Below are 16,271 nucleotides of genomic sequence, written 5' to 3'. Positions count from 1 at the left end.
CCGAGTCCGGGGGCCTGTGTTACCGAGGCACCGGTCCGGCTTTTTTCCTTCCGCCCTCCGTTGAGTTTTTTTTTTTCCCCCCAGCAATGGCATCCGGCCTGGGGAGGCTGCTGTTGCGGGGGCCTCGCTGCTTCCTGGCTCCGGCCGCCCCCACTCTCGTCCCGCCTGTTCGGGGCGTGAAGAAGGGATTCCGCGCCGCCTTCCGCTTCCAGAAGGAGTTAGAGCGCTGGCGCCTGCTCCGGTGCCCGCCGCCGCCCGTGCGCCGGTAGGAGCCGCCTCGGAAGGGGTCGGGTTGGCGGTGGGGGACCGGGCGGCGGCGGCGAGGAGGGTGGCTCCTCGCTAAAGCGCGCCTGGCCTGAGCCTGGGACACGTGCGGTAGAGACACCGGTGGAACGTGGACGCGTGGACTGAGGCCCAGGGAATGGATTTCTGCCTTGGGGCGCCGCGGCACTCTCCCTTCGATCCTATCAACCGCGAGTTGTGAGAAATGAGGCCTCCCGAGTGTAACCTTTATGCGGGCCTGGGGGGGGGGGGTGCGGGGGTTGTAGACCCTGTGTTGCAATGGCTGGGAATTCTTGGGTACGGATAAGAGGGATGAAAGCGTTCCACAGCGTTGCAAGAGCGAACTTAAGTGTATGCACAAGTCCACTTGCCAGAATAAAAGGAAAACAGTAACAGTTGAGCTTTAGGGGTTTTTTGGTGTTTTTTTTTTTGTTTTTTTTTTTTTTTTTTTTTTTTTTTTTTTTTTTTTTTATTTTTTTTTTTTTTAGCCTTTTTGCAATAGTGTCTGGCAGTAGCTTGGCAGAGAAGTCCAGTGGTGTGGTAGGGAAAGTCACAGGTAGCGCCACCTGAGATCTGCTGCACGTGAGGTCTCGGATCTTGTCTCTGATAAGGTGTCTTTGACATGCAGTCGTGGCAGTGTGCACCTCAGTCTTTTGACTTCCATTTGTAGGTATTTGAGTTCCATATTATTGCTATTACAGCAGTGACTAGTTTGGAAGTTACTACTCCTTTGGAATTAAGTATGAAATTTCATAGCGGCTTTAATATTGCCCCCCCGCCCCCGAAAGGTGAACCAATTTAAACATAGATCAGTAGGAAGAGAACTTCATATTCTTCTATTCTTTCAAAACAATATTAAGTTCTTTTCCTAATAGGCAAAAAAAATAGTTACCTCTTCTTAATTCACATTTCTTTGATTATTGTGAGGTTAGTCATGTTAAGCGTTTATAGTTGGAAGAAACTAAGCATTATATAGGTTATATACATTTTATGACTTATAGCCAAAATCTTTAGCTTCTCCTATTTTAAAAACAATTTTTTTAAGTTTACTTATTTTGAGAGAGAGAGAGCAAGCAGGGTAGAGGCAGAGAGGGAGGGGAGAGAGAGAGAATCCCAGGCAGGCTTCAGACGTTTAACTAACTGAGCCACCCAGGCATCCCTCCTATCCTTTTTTACTTAAAAGAGTTTTATTTTGGTTTCAGTGTCTCTTTAGAAAGACCTTGTAGTCATTCCTGGGAATGATTACGAACTTTTAACCTACTTACTATGATAGTAGATTATTTAGTTGCTAATTTAAATGGGTGTTTGTAAAACTTGATAAAATAAGAGCTGAATATAATGTACTTATTGTTTATATCTTGAACCTGTGAAACTCTAATGTGTATTTCATCCCTGGGTATAAAGCATAATTCTGTGGTTATAGGAGAAATGAGGACTCTAAAAGGTAGGGTAATGGCTCAGTCTCTGACGTTGAAGAACATCTTTAACATTGACTCAAAGGGAAAATGAGAGAGTGCACCAGTGAATATAGCAAAGAACCGCAAGGACTCATCTGACTTAAGTTTTCACTTTTAGAAAATCAAAGCCTTGTGTTAAAATGAAACTCAGTCTGTGGGGCGCCTGGGTGGCTCAGTCGGTTGAGCGTCCGACTTCAGCTCAGGTCGTGATCTCACACTCCGTGAGTTCGAGCCCTGCATCTGGCTCTGTGCTGATAGCTTAGAGCCTGGAGCTCGCTTCGGGTTCTGTGTCTCCCCCTCTCTCTGCCCCTCCCCTGCTCATGCTCTGTCTCTCTCTGCCTCAAAAATAAATTAAAAAAACATTTAAAAAATTTTCGAAAAAAAAATGAAACTCAGTCTTTTTTAATTTCTTTTACATAATCAATCAAATTGCATCCCAATGAAAAGTTCTTGCATCATTGCAACATCTTATTTTTCTCTTTACCATCTCTTACTATCTTCTCTTCTATGTTTTCAGTTCAGAGAAGCCCAACTGGGATTACCATGCTGAAATAGAAGCATTTGGACATCGGTTACAGGAGACCTTTTCCTTACATCTTCTCAAAACTGCATTTGTTAATAGCTGCTATATTAAAAGTGAGGAGGCCAAGCGCCAAAACCTTGGAATAGTGAAAGAAGCTGTTCTTCTGAATCTTAAAGATAATCAAGAACTCTCTGAACAAGGGACATCTTTTTCAAAAACTTGCCTCACACAATGTCTCGAGGATGCATACCCAGACTTGCCCACCGAAGGCATTAAGAGTCTCGTTGACTTTCTCACTGGTGAGGAAGTGGTATGTCATGTGGCCAGAAACTTGGCCGTGGAGCAGTTAACACTGAGTGCAGAATTTCCAGTTCCCCCGCCCGTTTTACAGCAGACTTTCTTCGCGGTAGTTGGAGCCTTGCTGCAGAGCAGTGGCCCTGAGAGGACTGCTCTTTTCATCAGGGTAGGTAATGCTTGATTGCAGAGGCTGGGACATACATGAGGTGGGCAGAAGAAAAAGAAGTTTAAAAAAAAAAAATTCTTTTTTTTTTTGTTTATTTTTGGGAGAGAGTGCAAGTGGGGGAAGGGGCGGGGCGAGAGGGGGACACAGAACGCGAAGCAGGCTCCAGGCTCCGAGCTGTCAGCACAGAGCCTGACTCGGGGCTCAAACCCACGAACCGTGAGATCACGACCTGAGAAGCTTGGAACTTAACCAACTGAGCCACCCAGGCGCCCCTGAAAAAAACTGTTTCGTGATTCGTTCCTTTGTTATATGATCTTGGAAGCTTATATGTGAATTTTTCTCCCTACCAAATTCTGAGAAAGCCCTAAAGCTTATGGTAGTGTCTCATTATTGAGGACATCATCAGAGGTGCATGTCAAGTGCTAGGTTGTGAGTTCCCAGGACTGCAAGCCTGTCTTCAGCTTTCCATCATTAGGTCCACAGGCAGTGCCTGCATGGTACATGTTCAGTAGGTGTTTAGTCAATGAATGACACCAACGATTCAAAGGCCTGGAGTGGTTAGGGAGCTTCGTGCTGAGGCACCGGCTGCTGTTCTACTTTTACAAGTAGTAAAATCTTGGATTTCTGAGTCTCGTTGATGTATACCTAATTCCTTGTTAGCCAGTAGCTTAGCTAATGAAAATACTTACATAATTGGGATTCCTTGATTCCCCCTGTTCTTTTAGAATTTAACTGGGAGGATTTTTATCCCCTGCATTGGATGAATGCACGAGTTTTTGGTCACCTTTACATAATGGCAAATCCACACAATTACTTTAAGTCAAGAAACAGTCTTGATTCAGACATCTGAATGTCGGGTCCTTGAAATCAGCATCCCTTAACTGTTGGGATATCATTTCGTTTTGATCACTTTGATACAGAAGAATACCTGCATTGGCCAACATTCAGGCTTTGTTCATATCCGTCTTCCTCCTTCCCCAACTAGGGCCTGTAACAGGTGGGCCACCTCTCTGCCTTTGGGAAGCAGGTATATTAACGGCCCTTCTGGAGTGGGAGCTCAGAGACGGAAAAAGGAGAACAGAAGATTTTTACTTGACCTGGTGGCCGTCAGCTGGTCCGGTGCTTTCTGAGTCTGGTTGATGTTCAAAACAGACTCTGCGGGGCATTGTGTCCCCTGCTGGAACCTTCCAGCCATCTTCCTTGACCTGGGTATTGACTCTTTTTCCCACATCAGCTTCCAGTTTCCTGGATAGGATTCCCTTACAAATGATATCCCTTCTGTGCGTTCCACATTAGGTCTCAAGGATATTTATACCTTTGACGTGAGTTGCAGGCTATTGCTACCGGCAACCTCTGCCAGCCTGTTGGCCTGTAAGCAGAGAATGTGTGTTGGCAGCCAGGTGACTGTATGTGTCTCGTCTCAGATTTGGAGGCCACTGGACTCTTTGAAGTCCTCGCGGCTTGAGGTGAAAAGGAAATCCTCTCCTTTGCCCTCTCCTCTCCCAGTAAAATAGCTCTTTCTAAAGAAATCCTCACTGAGTCCTCCCTTGATTTCCATTCTCTTTGTCCCTTTAGCTTCTGTGGAGTCTTAGAGCTGTCTAAACAAATTTTGGTCGCCTTGCTTTGATACTTCCACAAGGTAGTCCTGAGACCATTTTGGAAATTCATGTTTTCTGTGTTGTAGTGACTCTGTTGACAGTTCTATTTATAGATCCTGTTAAAGATAAGTAGGTCAAATATCTGTGTTTATTCCATTCATTTGTCCACCTAGGATCTGTTGTTTACTGTGTGCTAAACACTTTGCTGAGCACTGGAGCCGGAGCAACATGGAATATGATCCTTGCCTCCAGGGTCCTAGTCAGCTCATTAGGCGGTTCGAGTGGCCGTTGCTCTCAAAGATGTGTTATAAAGGTGCAGAGGGAACTCGGGAGGCAACAGTCAGTTATAACAGCATTAGGGAAAGTTCATGAAAGTGATGCTTGCCCCTAGGAAGGACATTCCAGGAAGAAACCTTGAGGACAAGCTTGTGTGTGTGTGTGTGGGGAAGCATATTGAGGAGTACATAGTGGATGGTCTTGTTAAGACTGCTCTAGAGAAACCTGGAGGAGTTTTAATAGATTTCCATGATCATAGGTGCATTTTAGAAGCATGTCTTCATACTGTCTCCCTGTTCTGGGGAGGTGAGATTGGAATATTCAACCTCCACTTCCACTGAAATTTCTAATAATAAACTAATAAGACTAGGAACCTATCGGGGAAAAAATAGGAGGCATAGGTAATCACCAGAAAAATCTAGACTTCTTTTTATATTCCTACTAATATCTTAGGCATTCGGATTGTTTTTCCTTACCCTACCGTTGGGTTATTTTATATTGCAGATAATCCCAGGGATTCATATATAGGTGTAATTAACATATGTGTCTCGTAAGGCAACTCTATACATTAAAAAATTCAAAATCCCCAATAAGGACTTACAAATTAAAAAAAAATTTTTTTTAATTCCAGTGTTATTAATGTATAGTGTTATGTTGGTTTCAGGTGATAAATATTTTTTACAAATGAAGCTGAAATAGAGTTCTGGTGCTTGGGCAAGTGTTGTAATGAAATTGACTATTTTATGAACTAAGGTGTTTTTTAAATTTCTCCCCTCCTATCCCCATTTACTCATCTTTTATTATATACTGGGGTTTTTTTAATCTTTTTTTTTAAAGTTTATTTTTTGAGAGAGAGCTTGAGCAGGGGAGGGGCAGAGAGAGAGGGAAAGAAAGAATCTCAAGCAGACTTCGCACTGTCAGTGCAGAGCCTTATGCGAGGCTTGAACCCATGAATCGACATGACCTGAGCCCGAAACCAAGACTTGGATGCTCAACCCACTAAGCTAGCCAGGTGCCCTATACTGTGTTTGTTAACATGAGTTACTTGCAGTATATTTTAATGAAAATTTATGTTCCCTTATTTTCTGTCAATATTGATAGTTGTTTTATTGGCAAAATTCTTTGTTCATAATTTTTCAATTTTCTTAGTCTCATAGATTGAAAATATCAGGTCTTAAATAGGTTCAAAAGATACAACGTGAGATTATTTAAATGATTTTTTTAAATCATAAATTTAGACAGTGAAGTACTACTCTCTAGAGGTTTTTTTTTTTAACATTTATTTATTTTTGAGAAACAGAAAGTGAGCAGGGGAGGGGCAGAGAGAGAGAGGGAGACACAGAATCTGAAGCAGGCTCCAGGCTGTCAGCACAGAGCCCGACGCGGGGCTTGAACCCACAAACTATGAGATCGTGGCCTGAGCCGAAGTCAGACGCTTAACTGACTAAGCCACCCGGGTGCTCTAGGAGAGAGAGAATCTTAAGCAGGCTCCACAACCAGTGCAGAGCCCAGGGCTTGATCTCAGTATCCTGAGATGATAACCTGAGCTGAAGCATCACTTAACAGCCACCAGCTGCCTCCCATAGTAGTTTCTTAAACGAATTTCTGCTGGAAGTTTCTACCATTTATTCATTAATTCATTTGCTTTAAAAATCTTTTTCTTACTGATAAAGATATATTTCTAAGATAAGATTTCACCTTCAACTATTATTTTTATTTTTTTCTTCAAGTTTTTATTTAAATTCTATTTAACATATAGTGTAATAGTAGTTTCAGGAGTAGAATTTAGTGACTTATTACTTACATATGACACCCAGTGTTCATCCTGACAAGTGCCTTCCTTACTACCCATCCCTCATTTAACCCATCTCCCCCACCTCCCCTCCAGCAACTGTCAGCTAGTTCTCTGTAGTTAAGAGTGTTTTATGGTTTGCTTCTTTGTCCCCCATACGGTCTTGTCTTTTGTTTCTTAAATTCCACATATGAGCGAAATCATGTGGTATTTGTTTTTTTCTGACTCATTTCCCTTAGCATAATACACTCTAGCTCCATCCACGTTGTTGCAGATGGCAAGATTTTATTGTTTTTGACGTCTGAGTAATACTGCTTTGCAGATATATACCACATCTTCATCAATCTAGGGACACTTGGGCTCTCTGCATAGTTCGGCTGATGTTGATAGTGCTGCTGTAAACATCGGGGTGTCCCCCTTCACATCAGCAGTTTTGTATTCTTTGGGTAAATACCTAGTAGTACAATTACTGGGTCGTAGGGTAGTAATAGTTTTAATTTTTTGAGGACGCTCCACACTGTTTTCCAGAGCAGGTGTACCAGTTTGCATTCCCACCAACAGTGTAAGAGGGTTCCTCTTTCTCCGCGTCCTCACCGTCACCTGTTGCCTGAGTTGTCAATGTGAGCCATTCTGACAGGCGTGAGGTGGTATCTCATTGTGGTTTCGATTTGTATTTCCCTGATGATGAGTGATATGGAGCATCTTTTCATGTGACTGTTAGCCATCTGTGTATATCTTTGGAAAAATGCTCATGTCTTCTGCCCATTTCTTAACTGGATTATTTGTGTTTTGGGTATTGTTGGTAAGTTCTTTATAGATTTTGGATACTAACCCTTTATCAGATAGGTCATTTGCAAATATTTTCTCTCATTCTGAAGGTTGCCTTTTAGTTTTGTTGATTGTTTCCTTAGCTGTGCAGAAGCTTTTTATCTTTTTTGTTTTAATTTTTTTTAATGTTTATTTTTGAGAGAGCGTGCGTGCACGTACGTGTGCACGAGTACACGAGTGAGTCGGGGAGGGTTAGAGACAGAGGGAGACACAGAATCTGAAGCAGGCTCCAGGCTCCGAGCTGTCAGCACAGAGCCCGACGCGGTGCTTGAGCTCACGGACCTCAAGACCATGCATGACCTGAGCTGAAGCCTGACACTTAACCGACTGAGTCACCCGGGCGCCCCAGAAGCTTTTTATCTTGTGAGGTTCCAGTAGTTCATTTTTACTTTTGTTTCCCTTACCTCCAGAAATGTATCTAGTAAGAAGTCTCTATGGCCAGATTCAAAGAGGTTTCTGTCTGTGATCTTCTCTAGGATTTTGATTGTTGCCTGTACTTAACTTTTGTGTATAGTGTAAGAAAGTGGTCCAGTTTCATTCTTCTGCATGTTGCTGTCCAGTTTTCCCAACACCATTTGTTAAAGAGACTGTCTTTTTTTCCATTGGATTTTCTTTCCTGCTTTGTTGAAGATTAGTTGACCATGTAGTTGTGGGTCCATTTCTGGGTTTTCTCTTCTATTCCATTGATACGTGTGTCTCTTTTTGTGTCAGTACCATATTGTCTTGATGACTACAGCTTTGTAATGTAGCTTGAAGTCCGGAATTGTGATGCTTCCAGCTTTTTCTTTTTCAGAATTGCTTTGTTTTCTGGGGTTTTTTGTGATTCCATACAAATTTTAGGATTATTTGTTCTAGCTCTGTGAAAAATGCTGGTGGTATTTCGATAGGGATCGCATTAAATGTGTACATTGCTTTGAGTAGTGTAGACGTTTTAACAATGCTTATTCTTCCAACCCATAGCATGGAATGTTTTTCCATTTTTTTGTGTCATCTTCAGTTTCTTTCATAAGTGTTCTATGGTTTTCAGAGTACAGATCTTTTACCTCTTTGGTTAGGTTTATTCCTAGATACCTGACAGTTTTCAGTATAATCTTAAATGGGATTGATTCCTTGATTTATCCTTCTGCCGTTTCATTATTGGTGTATAGAAATGTAACACTTCTATATGTTGATTTTGTATCCTGTGACTACGGAATTCATGTATCAGTTCTAGCAATTTTTTGGTGGAATCTATTGGGTTTTCTACATAGAGTATCATGTCGTCTGCGACAACTATGATTTTTGTAGTAAAACTTACGTGAAAAACTACACAGAAATGAAAAAGAATAGTACATTTTGTCTTTTTCAATTCCCAGTAAGTTTTTAAATTCTCTTAAAAGTACTTTGAATTATGGTCCTTATTTTCATCATACTAATTTCAATGTATAAATTATATTTTTATGCGCAGGACTTCTTAATTACTCAGATGACTGGAAAAGAACTCTTTGAGATTTGGAAGATAATAAATCCCATGGGGCTACTGGTAGAAGAACTGAAGAAAAGGAATATTTCAGCTCCTGAATCTAGACTTACCAGGCAGTCTGGAAGCACCACAGCTTTGCCTGTGTTTTTTGTTGGCTTGTACTGGTTAGTAAAATTTTAATCTTAGCTTCATAACATTGATTGGAAGCCTTAAAAACTGACTTCACAATTCCTTAATATAATCTCTAATTGCATTGGAAGATTTCTAAAAATTTTTTTTTTTTAACGTTTATTTATTTTTGAGACAGAGAGAGCATGAACGGGGGAGGGTCAGAGAGAGAGGGAGACACAGAATCCAAAGCAGGCTCCAGGCTCTGAGCTGTCAGCACAGAGCCCGACGCGGGGCTCGAACTCACGAGCAGTGAGATCATGACCTGAGCCAAAGTCGGACGCTTAACCGACCGAGCCACCCAGGCACCCCTGCATTAGAAGATTTTTAAAATCTCATTCCCACGATTATCTATTTACTACTTCTTTTCCTGCTGGTTATTCTTAGGGGAAGCCAAGTAATCTGGGGTTTGCTAATAGTAGCTTTTGCTAACCAAGTATACGTTGTATACTTGGAGGTAAGAACTTCATCTTATTCTAACTATTTCTGTAGAAAAAGAAAAGTTCTGATTCAAAAGTGTTACCGATTGAACCATAATCCACACTTATAACAGCTTCAGCTGAGCCTAGGACTGGAAAAGGAAGGGTTTAGTTGTCCATCAAAATATATAAATCAACCCACGTCGAACAGGTCTTAGTTTTGTTAGTAAACAGTTGACTTGCCTCACACTGATTGAATAAGCGACCTCGATTAAATTAGGTAAATGTTTTCCTAATCTTTATATGACGAAGAATTTTCTAAGTTAAAGGTGATGGAAGGCATCACAAAGGAGAAAATGGATAATGTAAAAAGTTTCAACATGAAGTGCACAGCACAATGATGAGATACTTCTGCTTATCAGATTGAAAAGTCTTAAACACGTCCTTTATCTGCAGTTCATATACTCCTGGCAGAAGAACAGAGTGGTGCAATATTTCGGAATTCTGACAAGACGCCAACAGTCTTTAAATTTTTCACGTTCTTTGATTTGGTGTTCTCACTTTTGGGTGTGTCTCCTTCTGGACATCAAAATGTGTAAACAAAGGTGTTCATTTGTGGTTTACCCTTTATCCCCCATACCTACAACAGTTTCTAAGACCTAGGAACTGACATAGTCAGTAAACAGTTGTTGAGCTAATAGTTTTTAAGGCAAAAAGTGAGTATAAACTTTGGTATCCAGCAAGAGGGAAATGACAGATACACATGATGGAACATAGTACAGCTAGGACAGGTGATGTTCTTAAAGGATTTTTAATGATATATGGAAAGTTTGAAGAATGATCTCTTATATTTAAACAAAAAAAGGAGTTTGCCCTGTTACTAAAATTATTGTCATCAGGTAGTAGAATTATTAATAATTATTATTATTATCTTGGACAAAACCTAGATTTTGCATAATGGTTTTTAAAAAAATGAACAGTGATACATTGCCACCATCATTGAGGTAGAAACATGATAAATAAACATTGTATAGTTGAAATTCACTGAGATGATTTTCTCTATCCTTTATTTTGTACAAATATGTGCTGTGTAATTATGGTAAAGTGTAACCTATATGATTAAGCTTTGTTTCATTCCATATTATTACCACAGCAAGTGTTTCTGAGCAAATTCCTTCCACATTGTTTTTCTTTTATCTGCACAGTTCTGCTTGTCTTTCTTTGATTTGAGTCTTCCTTAGCTTTCAGGTCAATTTATATTGAATCAAAGCTACTAAGTGGAGTTGCTGTTCATGAAATTTTCAGAGGTGCTTCTTTTAGTTGGATAGGTCCAGTTTGGGGTCAGGAAATTTCCAGGAAGTAGTTAAAGATAATTGAGAAGTAGCACATCCATACCACACTTGTTCAGTGCACATCCTTTCCTCCCTTGCTGGATCATTTTTTACACTTTTGGAGAAGAGATTGCTAGTTATAGTAAGACAGATATCAGTAAAGCAGAATACCTATTTTTGTTGTAATTTGGTTTTAATAGAACACCAATAGACTTAAGTGTTCACTGTGCTACTTCAGTATCCTTTGGGAATAAATTAAAGTGGATTATAATATATAAATTTTTTTTAGATCTTAGCAAGTTTTAAAGATCTAAAGCTCTATTGTAAAATCTAGAACCGGGGTAGCTCAGTCAGTTGAGCGTCTGACTTTTGATTTTGGCTCAGGTCGTGATATCATGGTTCATGAGATCAAGCTCTGTGGTTGGGATTCTGTTTCCCTCCCTCTCTCCCTCAACGTGTGCACACTCTCAAAATAAATAAAACTTTAAAAAGTATATATATAGAACTACTATCTTATTTGTTTTAAAGTTTAGATGAGAAACCAAAAAGGCACAATTTAGTTCCGTAAAAATTTTCCTCACATTACAGGTTCAAGATAAATTAAAAATAATGTCAATTTTCCATGAAGAGTCTTTTTTTTTGTTTTTGAGAAAGAGGGCACAAGTCAACAAGGGGCAGAGAGAGAGACTCCCAGGAGGAGAAGAGAGAGAGGGAGAGGGAAAAGTGGGACTCACCCAGAACGGGCTCATGTTCACCCAAAGCAGGGCTCGAGCTCACGAACCATGAGATCATGACCTGAGCCAAAGTCAGATGCTTAATGACTGAGCCACCAGCACCAGGCGCCCTCCATGAATTTAGTTTTAATAGTTTTGAGTTTTTGTAGGAAGATTTTTATATATTCTTTCATCACTAACAACAACAGAACAAAACCATATTTACCTAGATGCACCTTGGTTTTTGATTTGAAAAATACTGGGTGCACCTGGGTGGCTCAGTCAGTTAAGCGTCTGACTTTGGTTCAGGTCATGATCTCGTGGCTCGTGAGTTCAAGCCCTGCGTCAGGCTCTGTGCTGACAGCTCAGAGCCTAGAGCCTGCTTCAGATTCTGTGTCTTCCTCTCTCTCTGCCCCATCCCTGTTCGTGCTATGTCTCTCTCTGTCTCTCTCTCTCAAAAATAAACATTTAAAAAAATTGAAAAAAAATATTGGACCTACTAAGTTGTTGATATTTGTATGGAAATGTAAATATTTCTTTTCTAACTACTGTATATAAGGAATTCGTACAAAACCCTACTATTCAAAAGATACTACATACAAAGCTCTTGTGTTACTCCTGACAGATATTCTTGCCAAAATAAGGTTCAGAAACCATAACAGGCTTGTGGCCCATGTCTTAGGATGCGCGGATAATTTCAGACTACTCTCGGTGTTCTGTCTAGTGATAGAAAGCTGATTGCGGAGGGACCTGGGGAGACCGTGCTGGCTGCGGAAGAAGAAGCTGCTCGCGTGGCGCTCCGGAAGCTCTACGGGTTCACGGAGAACCGCCGGCCCTGGGACTATTCCACACCCGGAGGGAATTTCAGAGCAGAGAAGCTACCCGGCTACCCGGCCAAGCATGTGGCAGCCTGAGATCTGCGAGCCAGGCAGTGAGACACAGGTCAGAGATGCTCACAGCTGGACATTGTTCAGAGTGTAAAGAAATAGGTCTTATTCCTCATCACGAGTTCCTAAAATTAAACAAATATTCATCATGTCAGTGATTCTTTTTTTTTTTTCATTTTTGTTTTGTCAAAAGTCTTTTTAGATGTCTTCCAGTAAATTTTTTCTGAAGTCTTTGATTTTATTACTGTATCTCACATGTATAGTTAGGCGTATTTTATTCCTTTCCAGCTTCATCATAATTTGGGTATGTGTTTCATGCGAACTTTAATGCCAATAAAAAAGTCATTCTCTAAAGACTTCATTGTAGTTTACGTCGATATACCCAGGTTGGGGAACTTTGCCCCTCAAATATTATTTTAGCTAACATAGTAATCATTCTTAACCTTTAGAAATGTAAAGTGCAAATGATCACAGTTGGGTATTTACATGATCCTTAGATTCTGTCAAGGTTTAAAATTTTGTATACTAAACGAATTCATCTCATAGTTCTTGAATTTCTATAAAACAAATGGCAGAAAAGGTTAACTTTTCAAAAGCAGTTTAAAATACGCCAATTGAAAAAGTATACGTTTATCAATGCCAACGGAAAAATAAAGTATGTGTTTATCAACTTAGTGTCCCAGAATCACAGTCCTGGCTGCTGTGCACCAAGCGTGTTGTAAGTATTTTACCGTAACATTCAGCTTGTGGAGGGCAGAGCTCAGCGTGTCTCCTTCTGGTTCTTCGGTCCTTCGTGTTTGATTCAGTGACCCTCCAACCACACATTCCCTTCGTTTGCTTCTAACTTTTGGCAGCAGTGATAATTTTTGGTTTCAGTCTGTCAGTAGTCAGTCCCAGGGGTTAACAAGAAAAGTGGGACTGGGGAGTTGAGAATAGAAATGTTAAAACTGACGGCACTTTTGCCGTGAAATCTTTTTTTTTTAGTTGAAATATTTTTATTTTATGTTCAAAGAGCTAGCATTAAGATAGACACAATGGATGACCCATTTCGTGGAGTCCACTTAATCCAGCTTCATGCAGCCTGGGTCCTTTGCGTCCTGATGGAGACCCCGGTGGCACATCCTCAGGCCATAATTCCGGGTCAGATCATGCCCGTTGGAGCAGAAGTGGTGAGAACAAGAACCCTGGCTGAATTTTCTCGGCTCCAGTAGAACCGCTGGTTGACCCGCCTTGCTTTCTCGATGGCAAAAGACTTGCCATAAAATCTTTCTATTAAGGAAGATAAAGGGCCTTTGGAACCTCTTTCCCGAGACCGGTCAGGACAGTGGGACTTTTGTCATATGTAAGAGGGCTTACAGCTGTCACAGGAAAAGTAGAGACTGTTTTTAGAGAGGAAAGTCTCAGAATTACCTAATTGGCTGCATTGGTCGGTCAAAAGTAAAGTATTTCACCTTTCTTTTGAGAGTTCACTCCAGCTCCTCCTAACACTTGAACGCCGGGATAGAGGGCCAAACCTAGTGGTAAAGTGCCACACTTGGGTGTGTCATCCACAAGTAAACACGATTTGTACGTATCTCATGGACACCAGAGAAGAAGAGATCATAGAAAAGGTTCTGAGAAGAAGAGACTGTAAATGTCCTCCAATCACGTAACTCATCCAGTATATGCAAAATGTCAGATTTAGCTAGAGTATTACTTTTTTTATGAATACTTTTTTTTTTTTTAATTTTTTTTTCAACGTTTATTTATTTTTGGGACAGAGAGAGACAGAGCATGAACGGGCGAGGGGCAGAGAGAGAGGGAGACACAGAATCGGAAACAGGCTCCAGGCTCTGAGCCAGCAGCCCAGAGCCCGACGCGGGGCTCGAACTCCCGGACCGCGAGATCGTGACCTGGCTGAAGTCGGACGCTTAACCGACTGCGCCACCCAGGCGCCCCTTTATGAATACTTTTTAAAAATTAATGTTCTTTTTAAACATTGTTTGTGTATGTATGCATGTATTTATTTAAATAATCTCCACGCCCAACATGGGTTCGAACTCATGACCCCAAGATCAAGAGTCACTTGCATCCTCGGAATGAGTCAGCCAGGTGCCCCAGCTGAAGTATTATTCTAATTTTATTTGGGGTGAACAGTTTTCCAAAAGGTCTTTAGAGAATTCGATTGTAAACTCGGTAGTCCTTCATTTCCCTCGCAAGTAGTGCTGATAATCCCAGATTTCTCCTGCTCAGGGCGTCTTGCAGGAGCTTATCCTACAGGGTTGGAGGGAACTCTCCTCACCCTTAGATTTTCAAGCTTCTGAACCTTGAATGCTTCTAGATTTACATGTGGAGGAAATCTAGGTCTAGTTTATAAAAACTTCGCAAGGACAGAGATCCAAATCTCTTATGAAGAATGTGACTTCAACACATTTCTAAGTAAAGTCTTCCCCGATTTAAGTTGTATTTAAAAACATTTTTTTAATGTTTATTTTTTTATTTTTGAGAGAGACAGAGTGCGAGCAGGGGAGGGGGAGAGAGAGAGAGGGAGACACAGAATCTGAGGTGGGCTCCAGTCTCTGAGCTGTCAGCACAGAGCCCAGTGCAGGACTCAGACTCGGGAACAGCGAGATCATGACCTAAGCTGAAGTCAGACGCTTAACTGACTGAACCACCCAGGTGCCCCAAAGTTGTACTTTTAAAAAACACCCACTAAACTATGATGGGCTGGAATGTAGAAAGTAAAGTACTAACATACTTTTGCAGCTTCCTATGAAAGAGCTTGAAACTTGTAGCTAACCTGTAGATAAACTTTAATTTGCCACGTAAGAACCAATACTGCGTACATTTGACATGTGGGCAGGAGGAACACGGGGGTGTGAGGATGTTGTCAAAGGCGTGTGTGTGACCAGAAAGCATACAGGGGCCACTTGGAGGACTGCCTTTTTGGCCACTGTCTAATTGACATTGAGAAGAGCATCCTTATGATCACACGGAAGTCGGAACAACACCGTAAGCACTGATGCTTAAGGTTGGCCTGGCACCAGAGAAAGACATTAAAGCCATTCACGTTGCAATTCTGACCTCCGTTTCCACCCTTTCCCACTTGCCAGTTCCCTGAGCCCAAAGCATAAAATTGAGCCCAAAACGTATGACTGATGTCTACAGACTCAATTACATAAGCTTTATCCTTTTTTAGTCCATAATGTTTTTATGATAGGCATATATAAAACAGGGAATATTATTCTCAAAGGGTTTCATGTGGTCTTGAGAAAGTAAACTATTACTAGAAACGAATTTCCAAGGAAGAGTGGAACAAACGGGGGCTGTTTTTGTTGGTGTTCAGCATTTTTTAGATTTTGGCCACAAGGTGGTGTGGTAGTCCCACCTGACAGTTAAGTAGTGTGCAAAGTGCCATTGGAGGGAACAGTTATTTCCTCCATACACAGGAAGGAGGGATGTATAGGGCAGAGGATTATAGTGAAACATGACTTTTCAAGGTCGCATAGAGCTCTAATATTCTGTGGACCTGACTGCAAGAAGCTAGCTCGCCTTGGCCCTCAGGACGTGAAGCTAAGAATTTGATACATGAGCAATTCACCTATGCTGCCAAGGAATGAATGTTTGAGCTTTTTTTTTTTTTTTTTTATAAATAAAAAGATTTTTTTTAGTGTTTGTTTATTTTTGACAGAGAGAGAGAGACAGAGCATGAGCAGGGGAGGGGCAGAGAGAGAGGGAGACACAGAATCCGAAGCAGGCTCCAGGCTCTGGGCTGTCTGCACAGAGCCCAACACAGGGCTCCAGCTCACGAACCGCAAGATTGTGACCTGAGCCGAAGCCGGACTCCCAGCCGACTGAGCCACCCACGTGCCCCTGAGCTTTTTTACATTTACTGAAAAGAGAAAATTGTAGGGCTGACATAGACAATACTTTTAAAGATTTTTATTGGCCCCTTCTTCCTATTCTTTTCTTCTGTGTGTGTGTGTATCTGTGTGTGTGTGTGTGAACAATGCTCTGTAGGGTCAGGGACTCTTACTGTGCATCTTGACACTTCATAAAACCGGGTGTGGACATTCTTCCCATTTGGGGGACC

The 16,271-nt window shown here is 41.3% G+C and overlaps 1 protein-coding gene across 1 annotated transcript; it reads left to right on the top strand.

Annotated features, from left to right (window-relative positions):
* MRPL44 (mitochondrial ribosomal protein L44) lies at positions 1-12,869 on the top strand. Its single transcript, XM_040450871.1, has 4 exons — positions 1-265; positions 2,257-2,725; positions 8,667-8,845; positions 12,037-12,869. Exons 1-4 carry the CDS (start codon positions 87-89, stop codon positions 12,224-12,226), a joined length of 1,017 nt encoding a protein of 338 aa, XP_040306805.1. The 5' UTR covers positions 1-86; the 3' UTR covers positions 12,227-12,869.
* Positions 12,870-16,271: the final 3,402 nt, after the last annotated feature.

This window comes from Herpailurus yagouaroundi, unplaced genomic scaffold, assembly GCF_014898765.1.
Source record: "Herpailurus yagouaroundi ecotype Mexico unplaced genomic scaffold, PumYag 202, whole genome shotgun sequence".
Taxonomy (NCBI): Eukaryota; Metazoa; Chordata; class Mammalia; order Carnivora; family Felidae; genus Herpailurus; species Herpailurus yagouaroundi.
The sequence above is the reverse complement of the archived record's forward strand: the minus strand, read 5'-3'. Positions and strand labels throughout refer to the sequence as shown.